This window comes from Lethenteron reissneri, unplaced genomic scaffold (genome assembly GCF_015708825.2).
Source record: "Lethenteron reissneri isolate LAM-NWPU_2019-01 unplaced genomic scaffold, ASM1570882v1 scaffold_1640, whole genome shotgun sequence".
Classification (NCBI taxonomy): domain Eukaryota; kingdom Metazoa; phylum Chordata; class Hyperoartia; order Petromyzontiformes; family Petromyzontidae; genus Lethenteron; species Lethenteron reissneri.
Window position 1 is genome coordinate 1,066,383 of NW_026891378.1, and position 22,974 is coordinate 1,089,356.

The 22,974-nt window shown below is 47.5% G+C and overlaps 1 protein-coding gene across 1 annotated transcript; it reads right to left on the reverse strand.

Annotated features, from left to right (window-relative positions):
* Nucleotides 1-6,914: 6,914 nt before the first annotated feature.
* On the reverse strand, nucleotides 6,915-21,845 carry LOC133339063 (uncharacterized). Its single transcript, XM_061547185.1, has 8 exons — nucleotides 21,836-21,845; nucleotides 20,424-20,594; nucleotides 20,018-20,392; nucleotides 18,757-18,798; nucleotides 18,230-18,295; nucleotides 17,490-17,546; nucleotides 10,915-10,956; nucleotides 6,915-7,620 (listed from the first exon to the last, which is right to left on the reverse strand). The coding sequence occupies exons 1-8, from the start codon at nucleotides 21,843-21,845 to the stop codon at nucleotides 7,544-7,546; spliced, it is 840 nt and encodes a 279-aa protein (XP_061403169.1). The 3' UTR covers nucleotides 6,915-7,543.
* Nucleotides 21,846-22,974: the final 1,129 nt, after the last annotated feature.

A 22,974-nucleotide genomic window follows, 5' to 3' on the forward strand; every position in this document is an offset into this window, starting at 1 on the left:
CCTTCTGTGTAGCCTTGTCTCACCAATGTCAGACCAGAGAACGCCAAAAGGCAAACAAATACAATGCAATTATCAGAGCATTTATAGCTCTGGTTGAGTAGCTATATCTATGGGATACCTTTTTTGGCAGTATCAAAATATACTTTTATACATCTATGGAACCGTTGATACTGGGAAAAAGGTCCCATAGATATATTATATATACTTTTTACACCTACATTGTTTCCATAAATAATTCATCTTAATTCATAGTGTGTGATTATTTTAATTCGTTTTAATGCTTTATTGCTTTTATTAAAGTTTAGACTCACGAGCTGGTTTGGCCTTCACTCATCGCCTTCACTCATCGCGTCTACACACGGCCTGTTATTTCTGGCCATCAGTCATCACACATAAACACATACTGTATATACACAGACACACACAAACTCACGTATGTATGCTTATACGTATTTACTTTCACTTATGCACACGCATTCACAAGGGCTCGATATATATATACACACACATGAATATTCTACATACATACAAAGACATACAGACAAACGTACACATTCGCAGACAGTCAACAACAACTGCCGTTAAAATACATTGTGATGATCTCTCCCAGCACTTTCACCATGCTAAGTGCACTTTAAGGCCACGTGAAGTATCAAATGCCCCCTTGCAGGAGCTCACAGAAAGGACCCACCTTTAATGGGTTGACTGACTGAGATGACGGTCAGATGTACCAACTGTTCTCTACTGCATTGTATTCGTCCGACGCTCTGCTTGTTGTTGTGAGCATCGCTTCTCTGCCCATCGTTGTTACTGGTCGGTGACTGCTTCTAACTCCCCAGCAGCATCCTTAACGAGCCTTCTTAACACCGCTGGTACCGGTCATCGGCAAGTCCAATCAGCTGCACATCCTTCCCTACCGCATTAGTCCATATCTTCTTTAGCCCGTGCAGCACCCGTTTAGCCCCCTCTCTCCAACCAAACACAAGCTGCTTGGGTATGCGGGCTACATGACCCAGCCAACGCACCCTCAATTGCCAGAGGAGCTCACTGATGGAACTTTGTCCAGATATTTAAAGGATCTGTGAGCTCACACTGTGATCACGTCTGGATAAACCCAGGATGGTTCATAGGCAGGTTCGCCTGAATGTTTCAAACCAGCGCAGACATTCCCTTAGAAGGCTCCTGTGATCTAGAAGAACCGGAGCTTTTTATGGAGTTATAGGCCAGTCAGCTTCCACGCAACGTTACTCAGTTGATAAAAAAAAAATGCCACTCAACTTATTCGGAGTGAGACCTCGGCTGCCAAATTGGAGCTGGTCATACGCACATGGCACAGGTACAGAAACTTCTCCACTCTCTGCCTTATCATTTATGGAAAGTAAAGAGAGGGGAGCATTTGATGACATAAAATACCCAGGCAGGTGCTTTGTTTTCAGAGGGCTGATGGCAAGGCCCAATCTCTTAGTCGCATGCTCCAGGTTCAGCAGCAGTGCCTCCAACTCCTCCTCTTAATTAGCAGCAATTACGAGATCATCGGCATACATAAGATGGTTGACCAATCGGGAGCTATCCCTATTGGGCATTGATCCCATTGTATATATAGCAGATGGAAATTACACCGGTACATCCATGGAAAGATTCTGGAATGCAAAATTACTCTTGACTCCTGGCCACGCAACTTTACCCGGGCCTGGCCATCATCATGAAGGTTATTAGTGAGTGTGAGCAGTCAGGGAGCCTGAAAGTACGAAGAACAACCCAGAGCCGTGGCCTATTGATGATGATATCATAGATTTAAAGCAGAGATGTAGGTCATGTTGGAATTCCCTACACTTCTGCTGTAGCAAACGGACAGAAAATATCGTATTTGCGCAGGACCGCCCTGGCTTTGAACCACATTGGGGCTCCACAAGCCTCTTCTCAGCGTGCCTGGCAAAGCGATGTTGAATATTCCTTGCCAGGACCTTTACCGACACACTGAGGAGGGACATTCCTCGGTAGTTGTTGCAATCAGTGCAGTGCCCCTTGTTAAAAATGGGGACCACCAGGGCATTCTTACAATTCTGTGGAACCCGTCCTGTGGACCAGGCAGTTATAATGATATCACACGGCAGTCTGCACACAGACGTCACCCTCAGCAATTTGCTTGAGAGGTCATCTCTACTTGGCACTCTACTTAGTCTCAAGCTCCGGAGCGACCTTCGAACCTCCTCAATAACTGACACCTCAGCCAAACCACTCACAGTGAGCAGCAAATCTCTCTAATATTTGAGGCACAGAAACACTAGAAGAATCAACCCCACCTTGCCCTATGATTTTGCATTGTTTCCCCTCCCCCAAATACCTTACAGATTACATTACCGTTGTTTTTCCCCTTAAGGATAGTGATAAGTGTGGCGCTGTCAGTTGCAATTTTTATGGAGTTAAAAAGTGATTTATTATCGCGTGCTACTGAGGGAGTTTGTATCTCCTCAGCAACCTGCGACCACCACTCATCCGTGTAGTGCCGCACAGCTTTCTGAACCACCGAGCGAAGGCTGTGGTAAGCCTTCTCATTCCACGTAAGTCTAGCAGCCTCCTACCGTTGTTATTGAGCTAATCTGGCCCATGTCTTACAATCACGCTGTCCCAGGTGTTTGCATCTTGACCAACTCGGGCATTGCATTCACCCAACAGGATGACTATCCGGAGAAGCCACTTTAGATAGCACCTGTGACAGGAGGTCATAGAAGGCATCCAACTCTACCTGCATCCCCCCTTTGATGTTCATCTTAGGTGTGGGTTAAGCAACCACCACCATTCCTCGCCTCCTGTTGATGAGGCAAGCCCACAGTGGCCTGCGACTGACATTTTCTCACACCTCACCTCCAAGCACCACACCAACATAATTATTTTGTTTAAACGCAATGTCGCTCCCAGTTTTCTGCCCTGAGTGGAGAACTGTCCACCCCTCGTGGTGATTGGAGCTAGAACCAGTCCACCAGACCTGTATTTCAGAGGTCCAGGTAGTACCGGTCCAGAACTCAACAGAAGAGGAGTGGCAGCCTCTCCTCTGCAGTAAGAGTGCGGATATTCCACGTGGCCAACCAAAGTGGTTTTACTGTTTTTGGAGGAACCCCAAGGGGGGAGGGGAGAGGTTCAGTCTGGCTCCGTCAAATGGGCTTTGGCCAGAAGGGATCGTAAACTCCTATCCCCCCGGGGCCTCTAGCACAAAGCTTAATTGGCTGTTTTCATCGGGGTGTGTGATAACAAAATAAAGTGTCAAGTGGAGGGGTTATTAGACACTCATATTAGGGCGCATCGATGTCCAGAATGATTTCAATTCCGATGACAGGAACCCACTGGAACTGTGCACTTTTATATAATCTACATTGAAAAATAATGTATTTGTAACGGCTTTTTGTGTTTAATGTTGTTGTCCTTCCCCCTTCATAGCTCTACGTACGGTGCCAAGCAAGTTCAACATACATACACTAAACTAACTACACACTAATATACTTACACACCCCCTCCTCACTCTCACCTCAGCCTCACCACACCCACACTCATCAGGCCAGCCCCACCACTCTCAACCCCACACAACAACAACCGCCATTTACCACTAAGTGGTGGTGATATACTCTTTGATATCACCACGGCGCTTGTGTCAGGCGAGGTGCACTTTAAAGCCACGTGAAGTGTCAAACGCCCGCTGGCCGGAGGTCACGGGACAGACCCAGGTTCTATGGGTTGCTGACTGAGATGACTGACAGATATACCACTAGTGTTTCCCACTGTGCCAACTTGTTTGGTTTTAGCCACCCGGTACTCTGCTCGTTTTTGTGAGCGTCTTTCCTCTGCCTCCTGCCCAGGAGCGTCCTTCACGAGCCTCCTCCTCCAGAGGCCAATCTTAACACGGCTGGTACCAGTCATTGGCAAGTCCACTCAACTCCATATCCTCTTTTACAGTATCAGTCCATTTCTTCGATAGACAATGCCATGCCCGTTTAGACATCTTTATTCAGAAACAATTATTGTAGACACATCCAGCCTGAATCTTTCATATTGAAGCAGATGCTCCTTTAAATGACTCCACAGTGATTATGAGCAAAGGGCAGGGACTCTGAGAGCATGAAGAATAACTCAGTACTCATGTATGTATGTTGAACTTCTTTTCTACCGTACGTAGCCAACCGTAGTATTTGGAGGTTGCTTTTGACCAGGTCGATAAAGCATAAATGTAGGTCCCGCTCAGATTGCAGATGGACGGAAAATATGGAGTGCGTCTGGGACCTCTCCAATGTGAAACCACTTGGGGCTCGGCAAGCCTCTCATCATAGCCAACACGATGGCGTGCAGCATAGTATTTGCAAGGCTCAATTATTTGGTGATGAGGTACTTCAATATCAGACCGTGCCCGTCCGGGGCTCACCGAAGGAATATAGCGTTATAAGGTCATACTCATCACGCACACAGTGCTTGTCACAAGTGAACCACAATACCTCGCTGATGTTCACTGCAACGCGCGCTTTCGGATGCGCTTCTGCGGCCGACTGGAATGCTCTTCCGATAATAGGAAGGCACTGGGAGCTTTGCACCTTTTAAATCTAGATTTAAAACTAATTTATTTTTTAACTACTTCCTGTGGTTAGTTTGTTGTCCTTCCCCCACACCTCAGATTAGCACGGTTGGCTATGTAAAGTGCAGAAGAAGTTCTACATACACACGTGCGCACACACACACACATGCAATCATAGGTGCACGACACAGGCAATGGTACGCGTAAGGGCGGTGAGTACAGATTTTTATTTTAATCCAGAACACAAGAAGGACATTGCACAGAACACACCCACCCAAGTCACGTGAGATCAATCAAGGACTTATTAACTTTTCTCAAACTATCACACGGACACCCGTACAATCTCATATGCCAACTCGTTCAACCCACAGATACGAGGAGGTACACACAATTACCCAAGCGTAGTTTTGGCAAAAGTTGGAAGAAAAAAAATATAAAATAAAATTTGGCTCTTTTGTTTGCTCTTCCAAGTGCCAGTCGCTTACCGGTTCTCTCACCTCTGCGAATCGTCGCAAGGAAGCCACTGGTAACGTAACGACTCCGTCGTCAGCAGTATGTGATTGATGTTCATAGCCAACGACGTCGTAATCGCGAGTGGCGAAACCACGGGAGCTGTTCTTGACCCTTGGGGTTAGCAGACACGCACACAATCTGGTGTCGCCAAATTTCTACCGACCACTGTCAAAGTTTTGGGGCAAAAGTCGACCGGACCTTTGACCCGCAACGTTCTCGAATTCTTAGGGGAGAATTTGTAGGTGTCCTCACTTTTCGACTCATTAAAACAAAACTCTGGAGTGGACGAGAGCTAAATGATGATAGACGTATACTCAGTGCGGGCGGGGGGGGGGCACACACAGAGATGGAGAGAGCAATCGTGCTGTGACGGTTCCACCTGAAGACAGAAGCTTGTGTTGCCTCCGAAACGTCGTGAATTTTTTATTTTTTATTAATTTTATTTTTTACCTACGTTACTTTACCAAAAAAACCTAAGAGTACAGAGATGGAGAGGCTGGGCGCCTTAGGAAGCCAGGGCGTACGGACGTCTTCGAGTGACTGGTTCACCATGGCACCAGCAAGATGCAAATGATACCTGATTCACAAATGGAAGATTAAGACATTATCCTTCAGTGTGCCCCCGTGGGTCACCCAGAACAGAGACCGTACAATGTATAATGACGCAATGCCCCATCCACAAGTACGAAGGAGGCATCACAGCAGCCATGATACACTATTCCGCTGCTCCTGACGGGATTGTTTAGCTTGACCACCTGAATGTGAAATTGTAGTTGTCTCTGCATCTACATCAGCAGACGTACGGACGAGGAAGAGACTCATAGATACTCATAGACGTTCAGAGACTCCCAGACCCATAGCGACTCACAGAGACTCAGAGACTCACAGAGATCCGTGGAGACTCAGACCCAGAGTCTATTTGACTCAGGCTCAGAGAGAGAGTCCCATAGACTAATAAAGACATCACAGCGATGATACACTCCGCTGTTTCTGACGTGGTTGTCTGCTGGCTTGCCCACCTGAATGTGAAAGTGTAGTCGTCGTCTCTGCATGTACACATCAGCAGTACAAAGGTAAGAAATAACTGCCGAGGAAGCTGAGGTGACTGCGTTAAACTCTGGTGATGAGTCTCACGGTCAGTTCCTATGCCCCATTTGAATTACATATTCTATTTTGTTTTGTTTTGCGCAAATATCTTTAATAAAGGACTTAATTTCAGCCGCCTAATCAATTCGGTGCCCCCGATGGCTGAATCGGAAATCCGTGGACATGCAGCCCCCCCCCTCCCCCCCACCATTACCAGGTTTTGACTTTTATGATGAACGCCAGGGTTAATTTAAAATTTTAGTTTTTTGTATTCCATGGACATACACCAGTTCGCCCGCTCACTTGCTCACTCAAAACTGCTTTTTGTGTTTAGTTTATTGTCCCCCCCCCCCCCCCCGTACCTCCGATTGGTGCAGTTGGCTACGTTACAGCGCGAAATAAGTTCAACATACATACATATGTTAAGTTTGTTGTCCTTCCCCCACGCCTCCGATTAGCAACGATTGGCTATATTACGGTGCGAAAGAAGTCCAACATCCATACGCATGCTCGCTCGCTCACTCACACTTCAAGGGTCCGATCCGTACGAAATTGGCATAGATTGGTCAGAGACTTTTTTTTTATTTTAAACGTTTTTATTGCAACTCAACGCGAGCCCCGGTACAATAGGCCGATCGCAAAATGGAGGGGGAGGGAGGTGGGATGTAAATTTAGACTCGCTGCCCCACGTGCAGGGGTGGTCAGGGAACTTAACGAACGGTGAAGCGACACCATCACACCCACGGTGAGAATTTGTGCGAGAGTCAAGGCTTGCGTCCGCGGGTGGGTGGGTGAACTTAGACTTGGCAATGCACCGACACACACAGACCAATACCAATAACCCTCATTCGCCACAGCACCTGTGTCAGGCCAGGTACCTATTCAGGCTATCACTTGAAGTGTCGAAGGCTCGTTGCTGACAGGAGAATATCATGCGACAGACCCAGGAGGTGCAACGGGTTTGACTGACTGAGATGACTGACATGCACACGCAGACTGATCGAATGTCAGCTGAATCAACTCGAATGGAATTATTGATATCAGCAGTGGCAGCAACAGATTCTGAGCTGTGTGCACATGAACCTGCGCACCTGTTTGTGTGTGTGCATGGTGTATCGCAATGCACCATGGCCTCGGGAGTGCACCTAACCTGGCGCAGAGCTGTGACCTCAGATCGTGAACATGTCAATTCAACACTCCGGCAGGAATGGGTCGGTTCCTGAGGCTGAGCTGTGACTTTACAGAGGCGACGGGGCTCGTGGATTTGGACGTTGATCTAATTAGAAGCGCTTCATGGGATGGGGTGGGGGGTGGTGTGAGCGAGCGAGTAAGCGGGCAGCTATGGGGAGGATGGTAGGCGGCATCTGTCCGGAACGTGTCGTCAAGTTACTTCTTCACCAGAGTCTTGAGTCCCTTCGACAGGCAGCACTTCTGGCCGAAGTGACTGCAGATGGGACGCAGGGCTGGGCACACGCGCACACATCGCACATTGTTAGGTTAGGCACGGTCAACAAATGCGGAGGGCTTTTCGCCATTCCGATGTTACCGTTGGCAGTCGATTCGTGGGTGAGATCCACGTGAGGGTAAAATATAAATTTAAGTCTGAAAACAAAAGGTACAATAGACTTCATTTCCGGATCGAGCTGCATTTGCATCACAGCCACCGTGGCCCCACTCGGGAGGACCGTCACGGACCACTGGTGGATAGCGGGGATGGCTCTTTTGAGAACCACTGATTTAAGGAAATTAAAACATAGCACCAAAATGAGCGCTGCGAGTGGCACAAATGTAACACCGCAGATTGTGGCGACAGGCTAACTAGTGCCGAGTCTCGTGATCATGATCACGGCCCATGTGCACATAGCCCCGCAGTCGGTGTGTTGTTTCCACTTTCCTCTGTCTTGTGCAAATCTGCTCAAATAGTGGCCACATCTTTCTGGCACTTATCTCATTCTCAGTTTGGTCTTCCTCTGTGAGTCTCTACATATATATATGGGTCCCTCTGAGTCTCAGTGGGTATCTAAGAGTCTCAATGGGTCTCTATAAGTCTCTGGTTCCTGATGGATCTGAGTCTCTGTACGATTCTAAATAGATAGCAATGGGTCTCTACGAGTCCCTATGGGTCTCTATAACTTCATACATATCTGAATCTGAGTTTGTGGATCTTTGAGTTTCCTGGTTTCTTGAGTTGTCGTCAAGCCATTCTCTGTTAAGTCTTTCTCGCTTTGTTTTTTTAATAAACGAAAAAACACCTTTAATTGTCCTGTGTCCAAATAGTGCCAGTTTCCATTTCATCACTGCCTGCATCTCCTCTTCTTCTATGTCAGGGGTCTGCAACCTTTAAGACATAAAGAGCCACTTGGACCCGTTTCCGAAGGAAAAAATAAACTGGGAGCCGCAAAACCATTGCGACATTTAAAACAAATATAACACTGCATATATTGTTTCTTACCTTATTGCTATATACAGGATCGTGCAGTCAGCTGTCAATCTGAATAAAAAAGGACTTTTTCACTTAACAATGTAAAATATATTTTTGCAAATTAATAGCTAAATTACCTGGTTAATGGGATTTTTGCTCCTGAACCTCAGTGCACAGTGTCTGCACATCAGGGCTGTAAGACGTCACCTTCATTTTCACACAGGCTTGCAAGCTGTCATCTGTGAGGCGTGATCGATGTTTGTTTTTAATATAGTTCATGTTGGAGAAGACCTGCTCACATACATATGTGGAGCCGAAGATCGACAGGACTCCAAATGCATACTTTTTCATGTTTATATAAGTGTTGGGGATGGCATTCCATGTTTCGAATACAAGTTTGTCCTGTTTGGGAAGGTTTTCAATATCACTCCATTTATGATTCTGAGCCAGAATGGCCTTCTGACGGGCAACATCCTCAAGAGTAGCGGTCAAGCATTTGAACTTGGACACCCATATATCTTTGTCGGCTATATCGGCCAGTTCCATCTCAAGATCAGGTTGACTTACACCTGCAAATGCAGTCATATTCAATAGGGATGGATCGATCGCCAGGGGAGTGACAGGGAAGGATAATGTCGTTTTTTCCTCTCTGAACTCACAGAATCGTTTCCCAAACGAACTTTGCATTGTGGTGATTGCAGACTTGAAATATTCCAAATTTATCGTATCATGACTTTGTTTGAACTCTCTCAAAGAGGGAAAGTGAGACAGTGTACCTCTCTGTAAATCTTTGACAAACACTGTCAACTTGCGCTCGAATGCCAAAACCTCCTCCAGCATGTGCAGGGCTGTGCCTCCTTTCCACTGAAGGGTTGTATTTAGCGTGTTTAGATGTGCTGTCATGTCTACCATAAAATGTAATTTTTCCAGCCACTCTGGCTGTTCCAGCTCAGCAAAGGTGAGCTCTTTGCTGCCCAGGAAGGTTTTTACTTCTTCCAAACATGTGACAAAGCGTTTTAGCACCTCGCCTCTGGACAGCCACCGGACCTTGTTGTGGAGCAGGAGGTCAGAATATATGCTTTCCACCTCATCCAATAGCAAACGGAACTGGCGGTGGTTTAAACCCTTTGCCATTATCTTATTAACAATCTGAATGACCACATCCATCACTTTTGTGCATTCCGGGGGAAATGTTTGAGCACACAATGCCTCTTGGTGCAGGATGCAATGAAATGACAGCAGCGTTCTACCCAGCGCCTTCTGCAGTAGAGCCACAAAGCCCTTCTGTGCTCCTCTCATGCTCGGTGCCCCATCAGTAGCCACTGAGACCAGGTGGTTGGTGTTTATTTTTTTAGCACTTAAAAAGTCCAGGACAGCCTTACAGATATCCTCACCCCTTGTTTGGTCTTTAAGTGGTATCAGCTCAATCAGTTCTTCCTGTGGCCCAAAAGAGTTCACATATCGGCAGAGCAGCGCTATTTGTTCAATATCACCTTTATCTTTGGACTCATCACAGGCGATGGAGTACGCCACAGCTGAATTAATGTCTTGAATTTGCTGTTTGCTAATGTTTTCTGCCATTTTTAGGGTTCTGTCTTTGACAGTCTTCGCAGAGAGAGGCATGTCTTTGATTTTCTGCACAATTTCATTCTTGTTTTTGAAGTCCATGTATAGATGTTCCGAAATATTAATGAATGCTTCTTTTATATACTCTCCATCTGTGAAGGGCTTCCCGTGCTTGACTATTTCCTGAGCGGCCACAAAACTAGCATATGTTGTGGAATTTTCAGTCTTCACCCACTTCTTGAAATTATTTTTGCTCATATTAACCTTCCTCATAAGTTCTGCAATGGCTTTTCGTCTCTCATCTCCATCTGGATATTTTTCAGCAAAGGCTGTGTGTTTATTCTGGAAATGTCTTGCAATATTCGACTTTTTGTTGTTTGCAAATTTCTCACCACATATTAAGCATACTGGTAAACCAGTCTTGTCAGTAGAGAATGCGAATGATTCTGTCATTCGCATTCGGCAACGTTATTGCCTGTCACCGGGCGGGCAGTGTGGAGCGGAGCGGCGACCTGTCAGCAGCGGCAACGCCAGAGCAGGTGTCACAGTGCGCCTCCTCCCCTCGCTAGCATCCGCCCCGGAGCCGCGGTCAAGGTTCAAAAGAGCCGCATGCGGCTCCGGAGCCGCAGGTTGCCGACCCCTGTTCTATGTGCAACCTTTTTCTTCGAAGTCGGTCACTCTTTGGGTGCAGTTTAGATGCTGTATCATGCAGCAATACATTTCGAATGCGTGCCGACTGTAATTCAATGCAATGAGACAGAATAGTTACCTGGTGCGGCGAGGCAAGGATTGCCCAGAAATCCTGGTGCCACTGTACACGGACAGACACAGACAACAGATTTACACAACAGCTGCCAATCGCCACTAAGTGGCGGTGATGTCATCACAGCGTTTTTTTGCCAGGCTAGGTGCACATTTGAGGCCATCACGTGAAGTGTGGAAGGCTCTTGCTGCTGGCATGAGGTCATGAGACCCAGGACTGTTCCGCACCTACAATTAGCAGTTGGCTTCGTATGGTGCGATAGAGGTTTAACATACATACGTACATACATAGGTGCTGTGGGTTGACTGACAGAAAAGACTGGCAGATGTACCACCTGTGCTCCCCGCTGTGCCAACTTGTTGCGTTTTAGATGCCCGGCGCTCCTCTCGTTGTTGTGAGCGTCGTTCCTCCGCCCTCCGTTGTGGTTGGAGGGTGACTGCCTCCAATTGTCCAGCAGCATCCTTTACGAGGCTCCACAGAGGCCAATCTGAATCGGCCCATCTCTTCTCTAAACCCGCGCCACCGTTATTGTTTAGAGGGGGCATGGACTCGCCCCTCTATCCAGCGAAACAGAAGCTGCATGGGCATACAGTGGCCAAGCATGCGGGCTACGTGACTCCAGCTAATACAGCCTCGCTTGTCAGAGGAGCTCACTGATGTGCCTTTGTCCAGATATTTGAAGGATCTGTGAGCGCCTCACACTGTGATCCAGTCTTGTTAAACCCAGGATGGATCATAGGCAGGCTCACCTGAATGTTTCAAACCAGCGCAGATGTTCTCTTAGAAGGCTCCTGTGGTCGAGAGTGATAGGCCAGGCAGCTTCCACACGTTACTCAGTTGATAAAAAAAAAACCAATGCCACTCAACTGATTCTGAGTGAGACCTCAGCTGCCAAACCGGAGCTGGTCATACGCACATGGCCCTAGGTACATAAACTTCTCTACTTTCTGCCTTATCATTCGTGGAGAGTGGAGAGATGGGATCATGTGATGACATAAAATACCCAGGCAGGTTCTTTGTTTTGGTCAGGCTTCGTGGCAATTGCCCATCTCTTCGCAGCATGCTCCAAATTGAGCAATAGAGTCTCCAACTCCTGAGAGTAAGCAGCAATCACCAGATCATCAGCATATGTAACATGGTTGACCAATAGGGAGGGAGCCATCCTCTTGCCTACACCCGGGCATCGATCAGACACACTATGCCCAACATGGGCAGGAGATGCAAACTCTGCATAGAAAATGAGTCAGGACTCCTTGCTGTTAAGTGTTACACCACTGTGTGTGGCCAGCCTGCCGCCAAAGACGATATATATAGTCTATTCTCATATAACGCAGTAGTAGTTGCGTACCCTGAAGAACACTGCATTATGTAAAATGGCTTTATCATGAGAATATATAAAATAGGGTTATGTGCAGTGCGCGATAAGGCACGAGATGCGTACGGAGGCCGAACAAAGATTTGAGAAGCGTAGATAGCATCTGGAACCATCCAGCAGCATCCCAATGCCTCGCGCAATTGCGTTGTATCCAATTTGCATCTACGTAGTAAAAAAATGTGTTCCCTTAAAACATGAATTGTTATGAAAACACGCGTCATCGGCGAACAGACTGGTATTCCTATTGCTGTGGAGATTTATCTTCGGCAAAAAAGATGCACAGCAAACGTGGGTCCGGTGACGTTCTTGAAAATAGCGGGCAATAGGCAAAATCCGCGATCCGTGAATCCAAAGGCGTCGATGGGAAAGCTAGAGGTTTGGTTAACGGTTCGTAATGACACCCATCACCTCCTCTTACCTTTTTGTTTTAAGTTACTCTGCATCAACCCAATCGTGAAGTAGGAAAGCATTTTGAATGTAAAATCCGATTCATGTTTTCTAGGGTTAAATACAACTTGTACGGCAAATTATCGAATGAGAAAAAAAAAATCAATGGAGTATATTCTTGGTTCTTTCGGTAAAGTCACGTAGACAAAAAACAAGAACATTAAAAATTTAAAAAGCAGAAAAACCACGACGTTTTGATCGCAACACAACACAAGCTTGATGAAGACCGCTTGTGTTGCGATCGAAACATCGTGTTTTTTGCTTTTTATTTAAATTTACATTTTATTTGTATTTTCTATCAACGTGACTTTACCGAAAGAGCCAAGAACATGAATTCCTGCAGTCACGAAACATTTAAGTCCAATTTTTTATGTAGTATACTGTACACGTATTTACGTACAGTATATGCATGCTGTACTGTATGTACAGTGTCTGTGTGCAGCACTGTACACGTATCCGTGTACAGTACGGCTCAAATTTCGCTGCCTCGTTGGAGGCTGGAGGTCACCGCGTGGCCTTGGGCCACATGGGAGGCAAGATGGGAGACAAGACGGAGACAGGACAGAGATAAGATGGAGACGGGGACAGGATGTAGACGACAGAGACAAGATGGGAAATAAGATGGAGATAAGATGGAGACAAGACAGGGACAGGATGGAGACGATAGAGAGACAAGATGGAGACAAGATAGAGACAAGACGGAGATAAGATGGAGACAAGAGGGAGATGAGATGGGAAACAAGATGGGGACAGGAACAGGATGGAGACGACAGAGACAAGATGGAAATAAGATGGGAAAACAAGATGGAGATAGGGACAGGATGGAGATGATAGAGACAAGACGGAGGCAAGATGGGGACAAGACAGGGACAGGATGGAGACGATAGAGAGACAAGATGGAGACAAGACGGAGATAAGATGGAGACAAGAGTGAGATGGGAAACAAGATGGGGACAGGAACAGGATGGAGACGACAGAGACAAAATGGAGATTAGATGGAAAACAAGATGGAGATGGACAGGATGGAGACGATAGAGACAAGACGGAGGCAAGATGGGGACAAGACAGGGACAGGATGGAGACAGAGACAGGACAGACAGGATGGAGACGAGATGGGAGACAAGAAGTCGTTGCGTGCCTTCTTCCGTGGCAGCAGCGTCATCGTGAGCAGTGCAGTTAGGAGGCGTACAGGAATCTCGCGGTCAGCCTCAAATGGTCGAAGCGTGATCGGGTGAATGGTACCTCAATGGCTCGGGGTAAGCAGCTACATCATGGGACCTCCTTTGCCAGTACCAAAATATACCAATAGGGTTTTTCCCCTTTTTTCTGGCAACAAAACTGGCACCTTTTGCAAGGAATCGTGTCTACATTAACCGCAATACTTGCAGTCAAATGCAAACAAAAACACAATACTCTGGTAATTTTTGCATTGTCTTTCTTCTTCAAAAGAAATCTGTCTCTGGTGTGGACCAATCAGTTTCAAAGACAATGCATAAATTACCAGAGTATTGTGTTTTTGTTGGCATTTGACTGCAAGTATTGCGGTTAATGTAGACATGATTCCTTGCAAAAGGTGTCAGTTTTGTTGCCAGAAAAAAGGGGAAAACCCTATTGGTGTACCTCAATGGATTTGACGCAAAAAAAATCGCGATAGCTAAACCTGCGAGAGGGAAGGGTTTGCTGCATTCTAAACAACTTGATTAAAAGCCACATCATTCCAGCTGATAAAAACAATGCATTCTCTTTGGACAATCGAATGACTCAACAACTGCATTTGCTTTTTTGAAAAAAAATATATATATCAAAGTTTATCTTTACTTTATATGTAGGCCTTCAAAACCAGTGTGATTTTATAATTGATTTCTTTACGGTTAGATCGTCGTGTAAGGTTATGATGTCAATTTTTTCTGTAACTATAACCTCCCAGCACCCAATGACAGAGCCAACAAAATCAAAGTTTTCACGTAATGGGCAAAAAATATTGCCAATTTGGTTATGTACTCTTTGGTTCTTTCGGTAAAGGCACGTAGTTAGAAATAAAATCAAACATCACGACGTTTTGATCGCAACACAAGCGGTCGTCATCAGGCAAAGGAGATGATGACGACCGCTTTGTTGCGATCAAAACGTGATTTATTTTATTTCTAACTACGTGACTTTACTGAAAGAATCAAAGAGTATGGATTCCTGCAGTCACGAAAGCTTAACATCAATTTGGTTATGGGTTTGTGTTTTAACACGAATATTTACGCTGCTTGTGATAATCCTAGGCAAGACATCAAAACATGCCCGTTCGTATTAAATCAGTCGGAAATTCCGCTCGAACTTTTCCAAATATCGCCACAAATGTCAATTGGCGTATCCTGCCCAAATGACGTGACACCTTTTAATGTTTTTTTTTTATTTGCTCTGTCGTCAGGTTGATTGGGGGGGGGGGGGGGGGTTACAGTATCGAGGATCGAGCAACAGCGATGGAGAAAGGGTAGCGGAGGTATTCACGCTATAGGGGTGAGAAGGGGATCGGGAAGGGTAGGGGAGGAATAGGGGGAGCTGGTCACAATAGAGGGAACAGGATAGGGAAGGTGGTCACGGTCGAGAGATATGTCGGGGTTAGGGAAGGTTAGGGGAGGGATGGGAAAGAGTGGAGTGGGCGAGGTGAGGGAAGGGAAAGATAAAGGGTGATAGAGAAGAAATTAGGCCTTGAGAGAGGAACGAAATGAAGTTGAGGAGGAGGGGGGAAGTTGCTTAATGTACAAGGGCAGTGTTGAGTCTATGTTGTAGCGTTAAGTCTATGGGTCACAGTGTTGGGTCTATGGGTCAGAGTGTTGAGTCTATGGGTCACAGTGTTGAGTCTATGGGTCACAGTGTTGAGTCTATGGGTCACAGTGTTGAGTCTATGGGTCACAGTGTTGAGTCTATGGTCATTGTTAAGTCTATAAGTCACAGTGTTGGGTCTATGGGTCACAGTTTTGGGTCTATGGGTCACAGTGTTGGGTCTATGGGTCACAGTGTTGAGTCTATGGGTCACAGTGTTGAGTCTATGGGTCACTATCAGTCACAGTGTTGAGTCTATGGGTCACAGTGTTGAGTCTATGGGTCAGTGTTGAGTCTATGGTCATTGTTAAGTCTATAAGTCACAGTGTTGGGTCTATGGGTCACAGTGTTGAGTCTATGGGTGACAGTGTTGAGTCTATGGGTCACAGTGTTGAGTCTATTGGTCACAGTGTTGAGTCTATGGGTCACAGTGTTGAGTCTATGGGTCACAGTGTTGAGTATATGGGTCACAGTGTTGAGACTATGGTCATTGTTAAGTCTATGGGTCACAGTTTTGGGTTTATGGGTCACAGTGTTGAGTCTATGGGTCACAGTGTTGAGTCTATGGGTCACTATCAGTCACAGTGTTGAGTCTATGGGTCACAGTGTTGAGTCTATGGGTCAGTGTTGAGTCTATGGTCATTGTTAAGTCTATGGGTCACAGTTTTGGGTCTATGGGTCACAGTGTTGAGTCTATGGGTCACAGTTTTGGGTCTATGGGTCACAGTGTTGAGTCTATGGGTCACAGTGTTGAGTCTATGAGTTACAGTGTTGAGTCTATGGGTCACAGTGTTGAGTCTATTGGTCACAGTGTTGAGTATACGGGTCATAGTGTTGAGTCTATGGGTCACAGTGTTGAGTCTATGGGTCGCAGTGTTTAGTCTATGGGTCACAGTGTTGAGTCTATGGGTCACAGTGTTGAGTCTATGGATCAGAGCGTTAAGCCTATGGGGCAGCGCCGCTTAACGTACAGGGGAAGTTGACTCCAGTGGAGGGGTGCAAGGAGGGGGAGCGAGAGAGAAGGGATCTAAGGACGATCTAACGTGGCAGAAACTAATTATGAATCGCGGGTGAGTGCTTTGTGTATATAAAATAAGGACGCGCGAGGAGTTAGGTCACCACGGTGATGACGACGTCCGTTTACAAGCACACACCGTCAGTAGCGATCTTTGTCGAGCACCGAAGCGGAACCAATTGTTCCCGACCATGCAGCGTCACATCAGCAGAGCCGAGACAGAGCACATGCAAGGAACAAAGACACACAAAGTATAGTCTTCAACAGAATGCTGGGGGGGGGGGGGGGGGGGTGAATGCCGTTAGCGAACAGCAGCAGCAGCGCCTATGAAGGCCAGCACTGGCGCACACGAGGTGGGGGTTGGTGGACCAATCGGTGGGTGGGTGCATGGTTGGGTGGGTGATTCGGTGGGTGTTTGGGTGCTGTGGGTGAGTGTTGTGGGTGGGTAGATGATTGAGTGGGTGGCCTTGTCTAGACCACCAACTCGAAAGAGAGCTCAAAATGTGGCCGTATTATTATCATCGTCTCGCCCACCAAGTTGCAAGGACAGATCTGAAGGATGATGCCATTCCATGACGCAGGAGGGAACAGACAGACAACTGTTGACCGGTTCCATTCCAGTCGGACTCACCAGGCAAGTGCAGTGATGGACGATAATCAGTTTGGCTTTGTGTACAAGTCAGCATGTGTGCGTCTCTCTGTGTGAGTCTCTTGGGTCTTAATCACAGGAATATGAATTCCATCATTGCTCCACAAAACTGCACACTCGCTCACTCACTCGCACCTCCGATTAGCAATGGTTGGTTACGTACAGTGTGACAGGGTATTCAAAATTCTACACTATTATACACTACACTAATATACACTACACTATTATACACATACTCTCAACTCATCCGTTCTCTAGAGGAGTAGCGAATAGAGACTGACCTTCAGGGATGACGGGGAGAGGAGCCTCTTCCTCGACCTCCACATCAATGCCTTCCTCTGAAACGAGATAGATCAAACGTTGGCTGGGGTCAATCCACTGCTGGATGAAGGCCTCCGCTTCTTTGTCTCTCCAAACAAGCCACTCCGCCAACTCTCATGATTCCTTGCGATGTAATGTTTGTTACTTTGATCCTTACCACCCCGTGTATCATCGACAGTTCAGCGTGCCATGGTGGTAATGAGATGTTAACTTCCTCGCCTGGTATGCAGGAGGTCGTCGGTTCAGTCCCGACCCTGATGATGCCTGTTGTATATTTTCAGTTTGCATGTTCTCCCCGTGGTCGTGTGAATTTTTCTCCAGGGCCTCCAGTTTTTCCATCCACATTTAGAAACATGCGACTAGAATATTTGTCTGCTATCAATTTCCCCGTGACGAGCCACTTCGTTGAGCTATAATTTGTGATAGCCAGGTCGCTTCTGAAAAATAGCTATGTAGCTCAGGGGCCTTTTCTGGTCAATTATAAATAGTTTAGTATGGGGCTCTGGGTAGGTGTATGGATCCCTGGGTAAGTGTTTGAGTCTCTGTATAAGTGTGTGGGTCTCTAGGTAGATGTATGGGGTTTCTGGGTAGGTGTATGGGTGTCTGGGTACGTGTTTGAGTCTCTGTATACGTGTGTGGGTCTCTGGATAAGTTATGGGTCTCCGCGTGAACCTATTGTGTCTCTGCGAGCGTCACTTACCAGCGACCACCTCGGGGCCGGGATCAGCAACAGCGGGTGCGAAGGGGGCAGCTGCATACGCGGCACCTACACCCACCACCACAAGCAAAGTTGAACGGGTCACGAAGATTCACGCACGCCTGTTATATGTATGTATTTTGAACTTTTGCACCGTACATAGCCAACCATGATAATCGGAGGTGCGAGGGAAAGACAAACTAAACGCAAAAAGCAGTTCTGAAAAAATGTGTTTGTTAGTCTCAATGAATTAAAATTGCACCTCTCACAGTGGCTTCCTGATATCGGAAGGAGGAGCATTGCAGACAGCCCATCTGAAAGCGCGTGATGCAGCGACTGTCTTTGTTCGATACAATATTCACCACATCACACTTTGCACCTGTTTTCTCAGTAGATGAAGACTACAGCCCAGAAACCCCACTCACTTTGGGGTAGCCCCGCCCTCTCTACCAATGGCCCACCCACTTAGCCACTAGTCCCCAACCATGTAAGGAGTGGATCCTGGGTGTGTGCATGCACCCCATACTCACCGGGCAGGAGGTGGGGAGCGGCCACAGCAGCTAAGGGTTGTGCTACAAACAAGGGGAGAGAGAATCCCATGACATCACATCTCCATACAGACAAAAATTCCCCCCGTGTAGCCTTATCAAACTATTGGGGCAAGTGCTGTTAGCAAGCACCTATAAAGGCCGGCATAGCACACGAGGGAATGGCTGACCAGGACCATGCCCGGCCGCCTTTGATTCTCCAGTGGCAATGTTTACACTGCACCAAGCACTCATTTGAGACTCAGTCAGCCTAGGGAAGGCCCAGGACCGGTACAAATATTCGTCCGTGTTATTGATCGTGAGCGGGAATTAAATTCTGGAAGCCCCGTATGTACCCACACAAACACTCCACAGCAGGGGGTCTTAAATACAGACAATGCTCATAAGATCTGTTGAGTTCTGGAAGGCTACGATTATAGCAAAAATCTGGAATGTAAGAGAAAACGGATCGAGATGGCAATATTGTAGTGATGTTTGCAACACTGTAGTTTACATCATCAGTCGACCAATCAGCTACGAGGAAGACAACCTCCAACGCAACATTGCCATCATTAAGTCACCGGTGCAAAATGGCCACCATGATGTCACACATGCAAAATGGCTGCCGTGACGTCCCCCCTTTAAAAAATGGCCGACATGATGTAATCCATGCGTTTTAGCCAGTCTGTTAATGAACTAAATATTATTAATATCTATTATTTCCATAAGTAATGTTCTTGAGATGTTGATGCATTTGCACGGTTATCTATGTACGGCACAAAAGAAGTTCAACGTATAACACGTACTTATTAAACATGCGTTCATGAGTTATTTGCTTCATTAAACTCAATTAAGTTATTAATTATCGATAAAGTAAAAAAAAATACGACAAAAAATTAAAAGAACGCATTGGGAAATTCCCGTGCATTTCAAGACCCCCATTAGTTGATAAGTAGTGTAGTGTATAGTCGTGTAATATTACAACTAGTTTCATTAGGCGACAGCTAGATTTGTGGCTGTCGCCTGTGAAGCTCGTAAGTACTGGCAAAACGCCGTACTCAGATTGTCAATGTGGCTTTGCTCTCCAATTCACAACCGGTGTGGCTGCTGTACCAGTAACAAATTGGCCACGTTCTGTTTACATGACCCTAAAAGCTTACTAATTAGCTGTGTCATGTGGTGGTGGATTTCACGACGCAACATTTATATGTTTGCGCGATCTACCGCATAAACAAAATCTGCATTATGAAGAGAAACCCCTCACCGACTTTGCTGTTCACCACGTGGGGAGCTGCTACGACACCGGCGCCCAGGGGGTAGCCGACTTTGCCGTTGATCACGTGGGGAGCTGCTACGACACCGGCACCAATGGCACCCAGGGAGTAGCCGACTTTGCTGCTGATCACGCGGGGAGCTACGACGCCCAGGGGGTAGCCGACTTTGCCGCTGATCACGCGGGGATCTGCTACGACACCGGCACCGATGGCGCCCACGGGGTAGCCCACTTTGCTGTTCACCAGGTGGGGAGCTGCTACGACACCGGCACCAATGGCGCCCAGGGGGTAGCCGACTTTGCTGCTGACAACGCGGGGAGCGACGACTACCGGCGCCAACGACGCCCAGGGGGTAGCCGACTTTGCTGTTCACCAGGTGGGGAGCTGCTACGACACCGGCACTAATGGCGCCCACGGGGTAGCTGACTTTGCTGCTGACCACGCGGGGAGCGACGACACCGGCGCCAACGACGCCCAGGGGGTAGCCGACTTTGCCGCTGACCAGGTGGGGAGCTGCTACGACACCGGCACCAATGACGCCCACGGGGTAGCCAAGTCCACCGATGCCTACAACGTGCAGAGACAAAACGGGGTGGGATGGGCCGAGGGTGGGGGTCGGGGATCACGGAAGCGTAACGTAGGTCAGAGGTTAAAACTCCTCAACCAGCCACACTTCTGCAGCATAACAAAAACCAAACTCTGGTTCTTTCGGTAAAGTCTCGTAGATATATAATATAACATAAATTAAATCACGCCGTTTCGGGCGCAACACAAGCGTCCGTCATCAGGTGGGACAACCACAGCAAGAAACAATTGCTGAAGTGGGCAAAAGTGTTTCTGTAATAATAGGCTATATAGGTAAGAGAGGGGAGAGGAGCTAGGGAGGAGAGAGAGAGAGGGGGGTGTGGGGTAGGGGGAGTGGAGTGCTGCAAGCTTGAGGGATTGCATTTAATTGCCACAGAAATAACTAAACAGACTCAATTCCAGCAGTTTATAACACCGGGTCCATGCATGGTATTTGGTGACCCAATCAGGCGCTGTCCAGGCTAAACTCTGCTTAGCTTTCAATATCCAACGACATCTGGGAGTACGTTCTGGATTGACAAGAGGCGGTGGGCAGGTGAGTCGGTTGGAAGTGGGTGGAGGGATTTAACCCATTTCCCGTTCTGAGATGTCTGCAACTTGCATGTTGGATGTCCCGTTCACCGCCGAATCTCAAAACGCGCAAGCGGCCCCGCCTTCATTTTATATAGACAGGCGAAGTAGTGGTAGCACTGCTGTTTTTATAAACCATAGCGACATGACTGCCGCCCACTTCTACGATAGCTGGCGCCAGAAGTGTGCCACGCGCCCTCCAATTCCATTCCGATGACGCATATATAACGTCATAAGAACAGAATCTGAAGGAAAAGTGCATGATGTACACGTATGTACGCACGTCATCGAAATTTGGAAAGGGTTTAATCTCGTTCTCGTTTCAACTGCCGCGTCGGAAAATCGAATCGGAAGTGGCGTCCTCCGGATTACGACTCCAGTTTCGCTAACCGTTATGAATTAATCAATGTGACCAGTTTCTCAATGCCCCCGCTGCCCCTGTTCACCCGGACATATAGAATGGGTTCAGCAGAGTTTTTTGCCCATCGGCAGACATGCGTGTGGTGGAGGTAAAGCGTGAGCAAATAAGTATTCTGATTATGACTCCCACCTCTGTCGATGCCGCAGTGCCGGCGTGGAAATTAAGTCTGGCAAAGAAAATATCCTCTCAAGAGTTTACCTCTGGTGAACCAGTGGCAGTTGTTGGGGTGCACCTTTATCCATGACGAGAATAAGAATGGGATTTACACCTCATTCCCATAGGCACCTTTCTGCTGTAATCAATTCAATGTTGACTGAACTGATCGCAGCAAATTTGCTCGCGACTCGCGTTCATCTTTTGGGTGTCATCGTCGTCTATGTCGTCGTGGTAGTGGTAGTGGGGGGAGGGATTAAAATATTACTGGTAGGAACCACCTGGTTCCACCAGCCCACAGGGGATTATTGTGTCCGTCCGTCCATCTGTCCGTCGTGCATGCAAAAATGGGAGGGGTGGGGCTGGGTGGAGAGGGGAGGGTGGGGAGGGCCTGGGTGGGGAGGGGCTGGGTGGGGAGGGGCTGGGTGGGAGGGTGGGGGTGGGAGGGGTGGGGCTGGGTGGTGAGGGGCTGGTCACCCCGTGGTGCCCTTATAAAACTCAACATTTAACCCACTCACGCCGGCTTGTGCCCGCCCTCACAGTCGGCCATATTTGCGGAATACACCACGCCGCCATTGACCCTGGCCATTGACCGAGCAACCCAACGTTCCTACCAGTTCCCTCCGCAGGAATGTGTTAATTAGGAAGGGGTAGGGGCGAGGTAGGGGGTACATGCAAGCTCATGCACATTCGGCGGCATACCCACCATGGTGGTAGGGGCCCCCAAGGTATCCGAGCCCACCATATGACTGGACGAGTCCAGCTGCCGGGGAGACACAGTTCCGTGTTTAATGCACGGGGTGGGGGGGGAGGTCAGTGGTGAGATTGGTGAGGGATTGATTTGATAGGGTTGGTCGTGGCTTTGGCTTATGGCAAACGGCTAAAGGCTGCCTGCTGACCTGCCTGCCGCCCTGCTGTCACTTGGGACCGTCCCCCGATGGGTCTATAAACGACTGTTCCCATGAAAATTTTTATTTTGTACCGGACTACTAAAATGTTTTATTTGAGACTCGTAATGAACCCCTTATATGGGCATGGGAGGGAGCCTACCTGAGTAGTGGCGTGGGCGAGGCTGGAAGATGAGTAGGTGGTGGTCTACGGGATGGGGGGGGTGCTCGTGGTGGAGTGAGCATGGCCATGCAAAGTTGGTGGAGTTTCGACGTTCAGTTGTAGGGAGCAGCTGAGACTAAAATTGTCCGGGCATAATTTCAGGTGCTC